The sequence below is a fragment of the Oratosquilla oratoria genome, chromosome 21, assembly GCF_046742065.1.
Source record: "Oratosquilla oratoria isolate Oo_2021 chromosome 21, ASM4674206v1, whole genome shotgun sequence".
Classification (NCBI taxonomy): Eukaryota; Metazoa; Arthropoda; class Malacostraca; order Stomatopoda; family Squillidae; genus Oratosquilla; species Oratosquilla oratoria.
In genome coordinates, this window is record NC_134797.1 from 59,326,049 (window position 1) to 59,341,638 (window position 15,590).

General features: G+C 40.1%; 1 protein-coding gene and 1 long non-coding RNA gene across 2 annotated transcripts in view; one reads left to right on the top strand and one right to left on the bottom strand.

The window, feature by feature from the left end:
* Window positions 1–844: 844 nt before the first annotated feature.
* Window positions 845–15,590, top strand: part of LOC143036963 (uncharacterized) — a 15,510-nt gene continuing 764 nt past the window's right edge. Inside the window, exons 1-2 of the long non-coding RNA XR_012967447.1 lie at window positions 845–2,802; window positions 9,268–9,468. This is a non-coding gene — a long non-coding RNA (uncharacterized LOC143036963). The remainder of the gene's footprint in view (window positions 2,803–9,267; window positions 9,469–15,590) is intronic.
* The window catches only part of LOC143036962 (von Willebrand factor A domain-containing protein 7-like), a 42,487-nt gene continuing 32,740 nt past the window's right edge, over window positions 5,844–15,590 (bottom strand). Inside the window, exons 15-25 of the mRNA XM_076205023.1 lie at window positions 14,890–15,052; window positions 13,606–13,735; window positions 12,904–13,089; window positions 12,649–12,791; window positions 12,029–12,164; window positions 10,974–11,074; window positions 9,721–9,898; window positions 9,328–9,427; window positions 8,884–9,050; window positions 7,858–8,136; window positions 5,844–7,352 (exon numbers count right to left, since the gene is read on the bottom strand). Of these exons, the coding sequence (XP_076061138.1) occupies window positions 6,754–7,352; window positions 7,858–8,136; window positions 8,884–9,050; window positions 9,328–9,427; window positions 9,721–9,898; window positions 10,974–11,074; window positions 12,029–12,164; window positions 12,649–12,791; window positions 12,904–13,089; window positions 13,606–13,735; window positions 14,890–15,052 (2,182 nt within the window). The 3' untranslated portion in view covers window positions 5,844–6,753. The remainder of the gene's footprint in view (window positions 7,353–7,857; window positions 8,137–8,883; window positions 9,051–9,327; window positions 9,428–9,720; window positions 9,899–10,973; window positions 11,075–12,028; window positions 12,165–12,648; window positions 12,792–12,903; window positions 13,090–13,605; window positions 13,736–14,889; window positions 15,053–15,590) is intronic.

Sequence of the window (15,590 nt, forward strand, 5' to 3'; positions counted from 1 at the left end):
AGACATTTCCTTTCGCAAATCGAGACAGAGGGATATAGGCTACCTCACTAGGATAGGCTACCTCACAGGACGGGGGAGGAATAGTACTTTCGTATAAAACGCAGCTAAATACATTATAAACAACTCGATTAAGGATGAGCATGGAATCTATTTGGGTGAATATTTAATTAAAGGCAGGAATGAGAAACTAATTCTCGGGCTTCTCTACAGACCTCCTTACCCTAGTATAGAACGGACTAAATCCCGTTTCGACAAATTCGAAGGGCGTCCTAAAACAAAATCACGTGATCATAGAAAATTTTAACTATGAGGACATTGGCCGGGAAAATCTTAGTAAGATATCAAGAAGTTTTTTTTTTTTTTTTTTTTTTTTTTTTTTTTTTTTTTTTTTTTTTTTTTTTTTTTTTTTTTTTTTTTTTTTTTTTTTTTTTTTGTGTATAATGTTGTGCAAGACAATTTCTCAAAATACTTTATCATTGAGCCTACGAAGGGAGAGAATATTTTCGACCTACTGATGACAAACAATGACGATATAATAAGAAACCTTCAAGTGGGTGTTAGACTAGGTTCTAGCGATCATCAAGAAAAAAAAAATTAGCCTTAAACGGGAAGAATTGAACATAATAACATATTAGTACATTATACTAATTACTCACTTTCGGAGAACAGGCAAAAGTAAAAAGATCCGTATATTTCGATCAATATCTGTGATCCTCTTCACCAGATGTGATTACAGAGTGGAGAAAAGCATGCATATATACAAAAGTATATATACATGTGTGGAGAGAAACATGTATATATACTTTTGTATATATACATGCTTTTCTCCATTCTGTTATCACATCTGCTGAAGAGGATCACAGATAGTGATCGAAATATACGGATATTTTTACTTTCGCCTATTCTTCTCCGAAAGTGGGTCATTAGTATAATTGTTAGCTTCACTGCTACCAACACTTCAGTTCCCTTCAGTGAAATTGTAATTCACTTACAACTTTCTTCACTTTCTTTCTATAATTTGTAGTATGGTAAGTCACTCGTCTCAAGGCCCCTTGCCACTCTCGTAGTGTAAGTTTTTATTCAAGTTCCATTATTCAGTTCGAAGGTGAAATAAACGTATTTTTCTTTTCTCTTTTCTTCCGAAATAAATCACACTTGGTTATTCAAGATACACCAAGGGACTCCCACCTGGGATCCTCTTACATCCACCAACCAATGTTTATAAATACAAGACGGTAAGCTAGAATAAGCAATTCAGCAACTTGCCGTCGGCCATTGTATCATAACAACTGGGTAAAATCTATATATCGTTTCACCTACCCCTCGATCTACCTAAATGTCTACCTCTATCTACCGGCCTCTTACAGGGTTCGGCAGCTACCTTGGTCGTCCCGACCAATGATATCTGCTACCCTCTTACAGGGCTCGTTAGTACATACTTGGAAATAATCATATATTCAAGAAGCTAATCTAACCTTGCAATTGGTAAAATGGCATCAGTAAAACACATCAAACATATACATATCAAAGATATAAGCAACCCTCCAAAATGCGCAGTGATAATTCAGCAGAATAATGGTAAATAACATACATATCTAATTAATAAAGCATCTCCCAAATTACTTTGCAATATGAAATAATTTGCAAACATATTTGCAAAACTCACTACTTTAGTGTCTCTTCTTGCATTCCAATTATTTTTTGTTAACGCACTTAATATTTTTTCCCCTCAAAGAAACACTCTGTAAGAGGCCGGTAGATAGAGGTAGACATTTAGGTAGATAGAAGGGTACGTGGAGAGGAATGTAAATTTTATAGTAATTTTATATTCAAATGTTATGATACAATGGCCGACTGCAAGTTGCAGAGTTGCAGAGTTGTAGAGTTACCGTCTTATATTGTAAACATTGGTTAGGGTAGGCGCTGACGTTACGAAATGTAAACATGAAGTCGTTCTGCCGCGACAAACTGCTTGCGTAAACAATGTCGCTTGAGACAGTATAACAGTTTTCTGATTGGAGAATAAGGTGGAGGAGGAGAAAAATGATTGGTGCATGGAGGTAAAGTCACGCCCTTAAAGGGTGGTACTTATTTGAAAAGTAAAAAGATACTGGTTGAATTAAATAGTGACGCCGGAGCAGAAGTGGCTAAGTGGGATGAACAGGGATCCCGGGTGGGAGCCCCTTGGTGTAATTTGAACCAAGTGTATTACTAGGAAGAAGGAAAATAAGAAAAATCAATATCATTTAATTCCCCTTCATTATTGAATAATGGAACTTGACTAAAAACTTACACTACGAGAGTGGCATGGGGCCTTGAGACGAGTGACTTACCATACTATAAATATAGAAAGGAAGTGAAGAAAATTGTAAGTGAATTACAATTTCACTGAAGGGAACTGAAGTGTTAGTAGCAGCGAAGCTAACAGTGGCGGCAGCTAGGGATGAACTTTCTCTGAAGAGAATACAAGGCTGGTGCAGGCAGCAAACTACAAGACTGAGGCAAGATAAGTTTACGGGTACACCAATCTACAGTGCACGTTACCATAACCACGCGGTGCACAACCACAACCACGTATATGCTGAATCCAAGGGACAAGACGAGGAACGAGGGGTCTACAACACTGCGAGCAACTAGTACGAGCGGAATAAGGCGATCGTCTACAAGACGATCTTCAAGGCAGTGAGCGACGAGCCTGATGAACGACGAGGCTGACGAACGACGAGGCTGACGAGGTACGTCGAGGTTGATGTCCGCAAAGAAGACTACGTGGAGACAGTCAAGCCAGATCAACTACTGAAGGTATGAATAACACAGCTCTTAGGCATGAGGTTCATACCTCCAATATTAATATTCCCAAATTTACCGGGTATGAAGACACTTTAGGAGTTAATAAGTTCCTTAACCAAATAGACACAACAATTGTGAGCAAAAATATAACGGATGAAAAAAGGAAAATAGAGAAATTTTAAAGGAAAATATAGAGCCTGAGAAGGGTAGAGCTAGGTTTATCACAAATTTCCAGCAAATGGAAGATATCAACCAGTATCAATATCATACGAAAATCGATTAAAATATATGAATCTGTTTTCCCTAAAAAAAAAAAAGCGTAGACTCAAAGGTGACTTGATACAGGTCTTTAAAATTCTAAAGGGAATTGACAACATCAAAAGTGAAAAAATGTTCACATTGGATGAGAATCAGACAAGAAACAATGGTCTCGAAATGTCCGGAAATAGATTCCATTTGGAAGTAGGTAGAGACAACTTTGCCAACCGTGTAGTTAATTAATCGAATAAACTTCCTGCACAGGTAGTGCAATGTAGTTCAGTTCGAAGCTTTAAGAATCATTTAGATAAACACCTAAGCAAGATGCTGTAATGATTATAATTTATTTTATATATATATATATATTTTTTTTTTGTCGTCATTTGTCTGTTTTATTTTCATTTATTATTAGTTATATGTTAATTTACTATTATTTACTATTTACCTATTTGTTTATTATTTAACTATACCTATGCATTTATTGGTGTATTTTATTTGTTATTTACTTTATTATAGTTTTTGCTTATTAATTTATTATTATTATTATTATTATTTTCGCATCCGACCTAGATATGGACCAAAAGGTCTCCTGTCGGCATGCTCCGCCTTTGTAATCCTTTGAAGCCTATAAGAAACCATTCATTAAACATTTTAGGTCAAAATGTGATCAGGATCCTATCAGGTTTTTGGTTAGAATGATCAAAGAAGTTAGAACAAGTGAATCAGACACTGAATACTTAGCTAGATTAGATAGATGGTCAAAAGACATGAATTCTATCTTGAAAGATTCAGATTGGATAGAAAAATCTAGTGACAAAATGAAAGTTTCTCAGGTAATAAAATTGATCACATTTGGATTGTTGACTAAAGATAGTGATGATTTAACGGCAGAAAAAATGTATAAAGATATCAAGTCAAATATGAATTTAGGGGAGGTAGATTATCTAATGCAAGGGTACAGTGAGACCAGAATCATAGATCAATTTGTGATGACAGTGGGACAACAGAGGACCTCTAGAGGAGAGTTTAAGAAAACAGAATTAGGACATAGACAGAAAGTTACAAGTCCATCCAGGGATACTAGAATTATATGTTTTAATTGTTATACTTGGGGACACAAAGCACAAGACTGTTATTATGGAATTATTTGTAGAAATTGCAAATATGAGGGTCATGATGAGTATCAGTGTAGAAACCCATCTTTTTGTAAGTATCACCAAAAAATAGGCCATAAAACCCATGAATGTAGACATTTTCGTATGCACCAGGAAACAAGACGAAAAACCCCTAGACACAGAATAAACCAATATTCTAGAACTCCCCACATATATACAAATAGAAAGTATAAGAGTGATAGAAAGGTGAAAGAAAACTCCTTCATCAAAGATAGTCATAAACTGACAATTACAATTGGAAAGACTTCTGTAGGACCTCTCATTGCTGGTAGAGTGTTCAATAAGCCTATTCAAATATCTATTGATACAGGATCTGTAGTTAATGTTATAACCAGTACAGTTTTAAACCAGTTGAAACCAGGAGTGAAAATATTGGAACCAATCCATTACTCATTGCAAGGAGTAACTGAAAATCAATTAAAAACATTAGGTAAGGTTGAACTAGAAGTTATCTTATATACAAATGAACATTTGCACATTCCAGTGATAGATGTAGAAGAATATGTTTTTCCAGGAGATTTATTGATAGGATTTGCAACTATGAGAAAAGAGAACATGGTGATATGTCCTGCTGACTTAGAGATCTTAGTGAAATCACAGTTAATCACATTTTTAAATCAACCAAACTTAAGACCAGTGACAGGAATAGACCTGTCCTAGGTCGTGACAGTGAGTCAGAAACGTGATCAGCCCGGAGGTCATTAACGAGATCAGGGGTCTAGATCTAAGTCATGCCACCTGAGATGGAAAGGAACTTTCAAGTAAGGTCGATAAAGAGGTCAGCCAGGAGGTCATTAACGAGGTCAGGGGTCTAGATCTAAGTCATGTCACCTGAGATGGAGGGGAACTTTCAAGTAAGGTCGCTAGAGGTCAGCCTGGAGGTCAGTAACGGGGTCACCGGCCTACATGAACTGTACAATTCCCTAACCACTAAAAATCCGTGTGTCCAACGGAAATTCATGCCCTATAGAAAAAAAGGGATGGATACTAGTACATCCAAATGGATGGTGGATATGTTGAAAAAAGAGATCGGAATAAAAAGTGGATTTTATGTTAGAATGAAAAGGGGTAAAATGCATCTTAGGACTAGGAATAACGATATGGCTAGACTGGTTAAAAAGAACATGCGCACAGCGAAACGTAACTATGAAATTAATAACAGGTACCTTAGTTGTTGTGGAGTATGCATAAGAAAATTCATTTTTCTTATTTCTACATTTAATGTATTTTGTCTGAAGATGGAACATACAAAAGATCTTATTGTCATTTCGTTATAATTTCTCCTGTGGTTATGTCGTGTACGTTGCTTACTGTGAAGTAAGGCTTCTGTATATATATATATATATATATATATATATATAGAGAGAGAGAGAGAGAGAGAGAGAGAGAGAGAGAGAGAGAGAGAGAGAGAGAGAGAGAGAGAGAGAGAGAGAGAGAGAGAGAGAGTTGTGAAAAAAACAGCCTTTGTGGATGTCTATCTGAGTGAAGTCGAGGCCATTGAAGAGCGGTCCCTTCATCAGGAACAACGCGCATGCGCTCATCGCTTGTTCTGATACGTGTAAACATATTTGAGCCAACAAGAAAGTCTTTACTATCCTTAGAGGTTAGAGTCTGCTATACAGCAATAAGAAAACACATATTTCATAGATTTAGTTACGAATCGGGGGATTTATTCAGGGTTTCTTAAGGTACCCTGATCAGTTACATGAAAAACACATCAATCGTATTATTATTATATTGACCAAGGTAAAAAAAACAGTGCATTATGCCTAACAGAATATTTATATAAATACGAATACAAAAAAAATCTCAGTATGTTATAGATTTACATGAACCAGGATGACCAGACGTCTCGTATTATACGGGAGCGTCCCATATTTAAAGCATTTGTCCCTCTGCGTCCCGTATTGACCCTTCCCGGGGGCGTTTTGTCCCGTATTTCAAGATTTTAAACACTTCACGTGAAAATTTGAGAAAATTTTACATTTTACAGGTATATTGATTCAAAAGCAACAATATCTGAGTGAAATTTTATATATGTGAGCACCGAGCGGATCAGGCAGCACGGCGAGGGCGTGACTTGGCCGCTCGAGTCAGTCTCATTCACGATCACACTCTCGCCTTAAAGACACGTGGGGAGTGAGGACAAACAAATTTCTTATTTGATTTGTGAAGACAACGTCAGCACGTCATCAGACAGAAACAACAACAAAAATCAAGCGCGAAATGTACTTTTAGAGCAGAGTGGAATGATAAGGATTTTAAGCCTACAAAATACATTATACATTATCGCAAAGTTGTAATGTTTCAACGCGTGTAATGCATTGCTGTTTGAAACAAAATATACAATGGACATAGCCCTTTAAAGATAGTGAAAAAATGTACAAGTCAGTGAAGCAGGTACTGGAGCTGCGAGCTTCTTTTGTGCGCTTCACATAGCCGGTAAACAGTGTCCATATACCTTTCCAATTTAGGTGTCCCGTATTCCAGTTTTCAAAATCTGGTCACCCTGACATAAACTCAGCTGCATTCATTCACACTGTGTGGTGGCCGTGAGGTACGCCGGAAGTCCAAACTCTCCGCTTGGTGTCATGGCTGACACTTTGAACTCGTACTCGACACAAGGGGTCAGCCCCAGCACCTGGGTCTCAATCTCGAGAGGAAGAGGAATACCAGGATTGGGGGACACGATGCTCATAGACGACAATGTGCCATCACTGTCTGTCCATTGAAGGTGGTACTGCAGCGCGCACTCCTGATTATACTCCGGCTGCCACCATGTCAGAGTCAAGGACTTTTCGGCGACCTTCTTCACCCTGAACTCCCGCGGTTCACTGGGCAAATCCTCAAGGGTGGTGGCGACAGCTTGCACCCAGGGACTGTACAAATTCTCCATGTATCCGGCCCTGACCCTCATGAGATGTTGAGAACAGGGTTGGAGTCCAGAAAATACCTCTACATAAGGTACGCCTCTCTGAAATGCGACATGTCTCGTGTTGTTTTTTACCATGATGATATCAACATCGTATTCTGTGACGCACTGTGGGTTGACGTCTGGCTCATACCAAGAGACTTCGATAGAGTGTTTGTCAACGTCAACGACAGTCAAATTCTGTGGGGGATTTGGTTCTGAAAACAGAAGACTGAAATTAATTATGATGTTTTACAAACTGGCGAAAACCAAGCCCTACAGAACGAAGAGTGAAAACTTCCCTCGTATTCAGCATCTCTTACTTCAGGACGAGACTTACTTCTTAACAAATTCATAAATGATAACTATATCAGTGAGCCATAATTGCTTCAACACGTTGACGTACATCATGAATATTGTTACAAATAAGGAAGTGGAAGGGCAGAAGGCGACTTCAAGCAGCTAGGTGGGGTGGCCTTCCTGTCTGAAGGGAAGGGAAATGAAGGGAAGGTTAGGAAAGGGAAGGGAAAGGAAAAGAATTTTGTGGTGGGGAGAGGATGTTACTAATTGATGATTCTTCAAAACTACCTTCGGCCGGAGTACATCCCCTTCATCTGCTTAAAAGCTGCCTGACAGACATCGAGACAAAAACCACATAATACGTCATCGTAATGAAGGGGTTAAAGTAAAATAAGAAAAAGAATGGGAGACTCGTTCTCATACCAACGCCTTTGGTCCTTGATTGTGCCGACGTAAAGTTGCCCACGAATCCCGTCTGCGAAACGCCAGCTACAAGAACGGTGTAGTCCATGCAGGGCGAAAGGTCCTCCAGATCCGCTGTCACACCCATGACGTCCCGACACTTGTCCACCGGATGAATAGAGTCGTGGTAACAAAGACGGAAGCTGTCGACGCAGTTGTCCTCAGGAAAGACCTCCCAGGCAGCCTGCAGGGAATCAGTCTCCTCACTCGACAAGGTGAGGGAGGCCACGTCCATTGGTTCTGGTGATCAAGAAGTGGCCACTTGAACCGTCGCACTTTGAAGGAACGCGCTTTTCAAAACTCGAGCACGCGCTTATGAACACGAAGTATAATTTCAGAATACACAGGGTTTTTTTTTTTTTGTTTTGTTTTTTGTCTGTGCACTCACGCGTCTGCTAAGACGCACAAACACACACACAAAAGCAACAACAAGAGAGAACACGGAAGGGGGAGTGCAAGATCATCCTGGGAATCTCTCAAGGCTGTCCGAGAGGTATGGAGAGGCAATGAGGAAATTTAGGGAAGATCTACTCGCTCATCCTCGTCACCGACACTTCCTCATACCCAACGTCCTCCTACCACGCCACTCCACCAGGTACAACAACAAACTCGTGCCCATCAGAGCGCTATCTGTTCTCCTGCCATATAATTCCAAGCACTCGAGTTCTTCCACTGCTTTCTTTGAAGTTTTGACCTTTTCATTTCATTGACTGTCATACTGTCTTCTTCTAAAATTTGATTTCCGACGCCATGTCTTTTTTTCTTTTTTTCTTATCTGAACAATAGACATAACTTTTTATTTACAATTGATTACGTTTTTCTGAGAATTTTGGTCTCGTGTCTTGAGACTTGGAAATTAGTCCCGGGTTACATTAGTCTACAGATATATGAATGATATAGGTGCCTGTTTCAAATACTACCCCAAGGGTACTCCCCAACCCTTTGATACCGTAAAGTTATAAATCTAAGGAACTGAAATGACCTTACCTGCATCTTCGGTGGCCGCACAGCTCTCAACAAATGGGCCTATATAGCCCGATGGAGAAACAGCGCTGACAATGAAGGAGTAGTTAGTGCAAGGGCGAAGATCAGCGATGGCAGCGTGGTGACTTCCGCGAAGTGATGATTCTATCTCAGCGAAAGATAACATGTACCTGGTGGAACGAGTGAATATCATATGTCAATGATACAATGAAAAACAAAATCCTACCCTTTACAAAAGCTCAAAAATTACCTAAAGTAGGAATTACAAATGCGCACTACATCGTGGAGGAAGAAGCTGAAACAAAAAGACTCGCGACAATAAAAACCATTGGGCAAATGTAAGAATGTAAGAGGGCTCATTGACAATTCACTTGTCTTACCTTTCAGGACAGAATGGACAGATCGAATTGGTATCAAAGAAGATTATATAAATCTGACAGCTCTTACCTGTCAACGCACTGTGCATGTGAAATTGGGTCATCCCACGTGATGTTGACCTCGTCTCGAGTACTAAGAACCACGTGGACGTTCTGTGGAGCTCCAGGAGCTATCAAGGTCATGATGCATAATTAGGTATCATGTACGGAGGTTTGTGTAGTGATTTTCAGTTGGTGATATAATGTATAAGATAGTAGATATTGCCACAATAATTCTATTCAGCTTAGAAGGACTGATGGTCACTTGTCAGTAAAGGGTTAGGACAGGAGGTTGCAAAAAAAATCCTTGAATCAGTTATGGAAAAAGTATTTAGCAAAATGTAAGGATCTCTTTTGCTTGCACGGACTTGGAGAATGCGTGTGACGGAGTCAACACATGTCCACCTCGTTCTGTTTTCCTTACCTGCTTCTCCAGTGTTGGTACTGAATCTGAGTGGAGGACTATTGAATCCCAAGGGTGACACTGTCTTGATGTCCACTACATAGACGCTACAAGGTTCGAGTCCAAGCATCGTGTAAGACCTTCCTCCCGTTCTCTCACACAATATCATCGTCTCGGCCCCAATTGGATGATAGCAGACCTGGGGAAATTGGAGACAAAGAATTAGGCCAACATTGCAAAAGACGGAATGTGAGCTTAGGCACAGATTATAATTATTCATTTTGAGCTTAGTAAGCTCGCTGGCTGAGGGAGCTAGGGCGTCGTTACTTGCAGCGAAAGTCGAGAGGGGGGGGGCTCGAACTCAGCCACCGGCGAAATTGAAGCAATGGCATGGATCATTAAATTCCACGCCACAAAGTTCTCTGTGAGGGGCACCGTAATAACTTCCCGATTGGGGGGGGTTGTGACGTTAAAAAAAAAAAATTGAGCCTATCCTATGGTACACACGTTTCCCATTTTTTGTCCTTTTTCAGAAACAATGTATCATGTTTTGTATTTTTCTAAACACATTGTTATCATACAACCTGATAGTACTAAACACACAAAAGAAAAAACTAAGGTGACCATACGTTTTTATACGAGTTGCCATGCACTAAAGTTTTATTTTTTGTACTTCTTTAAATTTCCAAATTATATTTCTTCCTTTTTAAACTATATTGCTGCAATAAAGACTTATAATGTTAAAACAATCTCTCATGATGTTTCTAGGCTAGGAAAGAAGGATGAGCGCCGCTTTGGGTTTTCCATTGATGTCTTTGATAGGTTAAATGTTCTTGCTGGACTCCATTGATCTTGCGCTTATGGATGACGAATCTTTTTTTCTTGTCCTGACTGGCACTGACTAAATTCATACCTAATACAATCAGCCTATTCATTTCACATTGATACGATTGATCAAGCCTCCGCGAATGAATAATCTGTTCTACCAAGTACCACTTTTGAAGGATGTTTGTGTCACCTGTGCATTTCGACAGCACTCATTCCATCTCCATTGTATCGCCAAGACTCCCATCCTCAGTTTCTCATGCGTGTCGTCGTCGTGTTTTTTTGACGACGACCCCAACCTGGCGTCGCCTCTCAAGAACGCCGTTTTGCTTCGCCACAAGTTTAGCCGTGCCACCGGACGTGATGGCACGACTGAAGGGTTACATTTGAATTAATGCAAAGAGCTCTAAAACGTTGCCCCTCCCTTGCAAAAGCTTTCTGAGACTCGCCTCATACTGACTGACGCACATCTTGTTCTGGGTCTGCCATTCGATGACCACCGAAGTCTCAGTCGACTCCACAACGACGCCGTTCTCAGGAGGCGTTGGCTCTGAGGAGAAGATTCATAATTCGTGAGACTGACATGGGGACTTAGACAAACGCAAAGAGCGATATAAAAAAAGAAAATACGACCGAGGAAGATGCTTCTCAATTTTCAAGGAAAGTTTAGATCCACGAGTTAAGCGCACATATATCAGACGATATTATCTTTATTCGTCATAGAAATGAAATGAAGAAAGTAGAAATTAGAGAACGTGAAGAGGGTAAGATTACTTAGAATATATATATAGAGAGAGAAATAGGAAGAAATAGGAAAGGAGAGAGAGACGGGGTAGGAAGTTGTTTACTGTATGGAGGAGGGGAATATACCTGAGGATTGGATGACTGCTTGAATAGTTCCACTTTACAAAGGTGAAGAAGCCCAAGAATGAGGTAGATGGATGGATGGTGTGAAGGGGACATTGGTTAATAGTGGAATGTCTCTTAATCAGGTAAAGGAGAATGGGGCAAAAGATAGGTGAGAATGAAGAGTGGTGGTGAATAGATAGTAAACTGACGTGGCCCGAAGGGCTTTCTCCTTGTCTTCTCTAAATACTCGTGAGTGGACGAAGGAACTGTGTCTTGCTGCATTGCTTCTGACCCGGCAGCGGCGGGAAACAAGGATATCCCTTTATCCACAAGGAGCCAAGATTAAAGGGAACACAAATGGGTGTATGCTTTGGTTGACTACTTTCCTTATAAGGGTGAAGAGGGCTTTTGCTCTATTGATAGATAGGTAGAGTTTCTGTAGATGGTTATGGCATGGTATCTTTTACTCCTTTTCAACAAATACCGGTCAGAATCCTATTTTCCTATTTTGTAATTGCTATACATCTCATCAGTCATCATCATTAATGTTTTCATAGTCATAACAAAAATCTTTAATACTGCCTACTTTATCCTAATGAGTTATTACGAAAATATATATCTCTTTACCTGGGCACAGGATTGCCTCACTACCTACCTTGGTCAAGCGTAGCGGCATTGGTGTAAGCTGCCTTGCCCACCTTGTCCTCTCCCTGAACGTAGAAGTGAGGAGACAACTGGAACTGATGTTCCATGCACGGGTCCAGCGTCGTCACGTTCTGACAACACGAAGCCTAGAGGGTGGAGAAGGTGGTACTTAGAGACAACTTGCATTTGTATTCCGTCGCTAATAACTAATATTTCTATCCCTGGAGACAAAAGGTAGATTCTTGGATGTGGCCACTGAAAGTTTGAAGGAGTATGGCAAGAGCGAGGGAGAGTAGAAGTTAACTAGATTAGTCTTCAACCGTAAAAGAATGATATGTGTATCTGGTCCGCAAGGGTGCCACTCAAGTCTTTAAGATATTGACTATAAAGATTATGAGGTCAATGCCCTACATTGGTTGATAGGTAACTTTAACACTATTCCACCATGAAAATAAAAGGAATGCCTACTGAATGACTGAAGTTCATTGTGTGCATTAATCTACTTTGGGCAATAATGATCATACATGTGTCAGTGTTAATCCTACTTGTACATGCATTAACGAAAAAATATCAAGAAGGAATGGTATGAGCTTGACCGTCCACGATTATTCAAGGAAGGCAGCCACTTACTTCTTTACATCTAGACTCAACGATAAGATCGTTGTCAACAATCATCGTGTATTTGTGGAGCTCGAACTTCGTCGGTGTGATTTTCCAACACACGAGTACCCAGGTCTCTCCGACTTCCTTGGCTTCCAATTCATAGACAGTCCCTGTTTTTTAGAGAGGATCTAAATCAGTGAGTTTCTGTCACAGTGTATCCCGATTTTGACAGTACGCTCTGATAACTTATCTCCGCCCACTACTCAGTGTCCTGATGTTTACCTCCGAGTAGTCCCATGTCGATCCTACACTTGCCCACGTTGCCCATTTGGTCGATCCCGACCAGGTCGACCTGCGTGGTGCAGCAAGTGGCCTCGTAGGATATCGTGACGGGATTCGTCGTTCCAGGAGTGAAGGTAGACACGTTGTTCTTGAGTCCGAAGGGCCGAGAGTATACCGAGGTTAGACCTAAACATAAGATGATACGTACAGTTAACTACAGTAAGAATATTAGAGAGGTATTTGATGTGCGTGTATACATATATATATATATATATATATATATACATATATATATATATATATGTATATATATATATATATATGTATATATATATATGTATATACATATGTATGTATATACATATGTATGTATATATATATATATGTATATATATATGTATATATATATACATATATATATATATGTATATATATATATATATATATATATAAGTAGTGTAGAAGTTATAAGGTGGAGAATATTCCTTTACATTTTGTGAAGTATTACAGCGGGAGGCCGTACAGGCTCGGGAACCCCCACGGTGAATGGGTTAATCCCACAGGCACCGGAAAGGCGCTAAGGAAATTGATGCAACAGCCCGGGAGGGACTCAAAGAAAGACAAAGGATGTCGGGATGAGAACCAGGTGGGGAAGGAGGTGCAGAGGAAGATGAAGAAAGCTAGAAAAGAAGATGGACCCACCTGATTCCTTGTCGACCAGGAATGCTCGCGCGTTCCAGGTGATGTCAGAGCAGATGCCATTAAGGTTGTATCCCTCGCATCTGGTACTGGTAGACTCCAGTTGGCAGGAAGGCGGAATCGTGTCCCTCACCTGCAATGGAGTCATTTGTTGTTAAATGGAGAAGTTTCAGCGGCATCTTAACCCCCCCCCCCCTCCCACTCACACCGTCGTAGTTGGTTCGAGGTCTGGAACTCCTTTCGATATTTGTTTCCTCGCTTGGCCCGAAAGCCAAATGAAATGTGTGTATGTATGTATGTATGTATGTATGTATGTATGTATGTATGTATGTATGTATGTATGTATGTATGTATGTATGTATGTCTATAAATATTCAATATGTATGAAGATTTGGAGTCTGGGATCCATCTCGAAGGGGGAAGCGTAAACACCAGACTCAGTGAGGGAGGTTTATTTCCCGACGTTTATATCCTAGTCCTCGTCAGGGGTATGATGGGATAAAGTGTTCAAAAAGTTCTTTATATTACTCGCTGCTGGAACTGAAGAAGGTAACCTGTATAGCGGAGGCTGCCCAAGTTCTCTCCCCGCCCCGTGTCAGCGAGTACCAGGTACCTGCATGCCTCAAAAGACAAGTGCTCACAAATATTCTTACAATCTTAAATCCACTCTCACCAATTCATTCACATGTGTTCACCTGCAAATATATGTGTGTATATCTAAATCGAGAGTAACATTTACTATTTAGTCTGTGTAAATAAATTTCCGGGATGTAAAATAGTAAATAAACACAATAGTAAATGTTTATCTCGCATTAGTGTATATGGAACTGGTAGTGGTGAAACAAGGAGGAGAGGGAGACTTTTTGGATCTAAATAAATGAGTGTTTAGAGACTTTCGGGGGAATGTAAATGTAGCTGTGTTGGAGGTTTTAATACTACAGTATGGGGTGAGCCAATATATGGAGTAGTTGGGAGGTCTGAGGTGGCATGTAAGAATCTTTCTACTGCCGTTCAAACTCAGATTAATTTTCTAAAAGGCATGCGGTTGGAGCCGTCACATTTGCTCAATGTGGTCGTACACCCTATGTGAATGGCAGTCACCAGTGAATACCATTCATCATTATCAAGATTATCGAAATACACACATTCTTGAAAGTGAAGAAATACGTATAAGAGTATTTCTGACCTTTGGCAATACTGTGAACTAGGCGATAGAGCTGTGTTAAGATTATCGAAAGACACACACATTCTTGAAAGTGAAGAAATATGTATAAAAGTATTTCTGACCTTTGGCAATACTGTGAACTGGGCGATAGCTGTGTTCAAGTTATGGGGTTCATCCTTGCTCTTGGCTGTGACACTGACGGTGCTAACTGTGCCCACCTCAGCGTTTTCGGGAACTTGAAACTCAGCCGCTACCCTCTCTGTGCCATTTGTCGGAAGATGAATCCTGACATCGAGAAAGAGGAAAAGAAGACGATATGAAGGGGTGATTGTGCCTACTACACCGTGGGAGCAAATAATAGGAGTTTAAAGAAGTGGAAAGAAGATATCTGAATGTGTTTGAGATGAGATGCTTGACAAGTGTGGTTACGAGGATGGATAGGGTGAGAAATGAGGAGGTGGGGAGGAGAGTGAGGTTGGAAAGAGACTTTTCAGGTAGACCTGATCAAAGAATACTAGGATGGCTTAAACACATGGTATGAATGAGTGAAGAAAGACTAGCAAAAAGAGTGTGGAAGGCAAAGGTAGGTGAATTGAACTTGATGAAAAGACCAAGAATGAAGTGGATGGAGTGAACTTGAGAGGAAGACCGATAATGAGGTGGATGGATGGGCTGAAGATGGCCTTGGGTAAAAGGGGAAATGTCTGTTGAACAGGAGGAGAAAAGGCAAGAGGTAAGTATGAGTGGGAAATGGTTGTGAATGGAAGATAAACAGACGCAACCGGTGGGATATTTTCTCGAATTCTCTAATTATTCGTGAGTA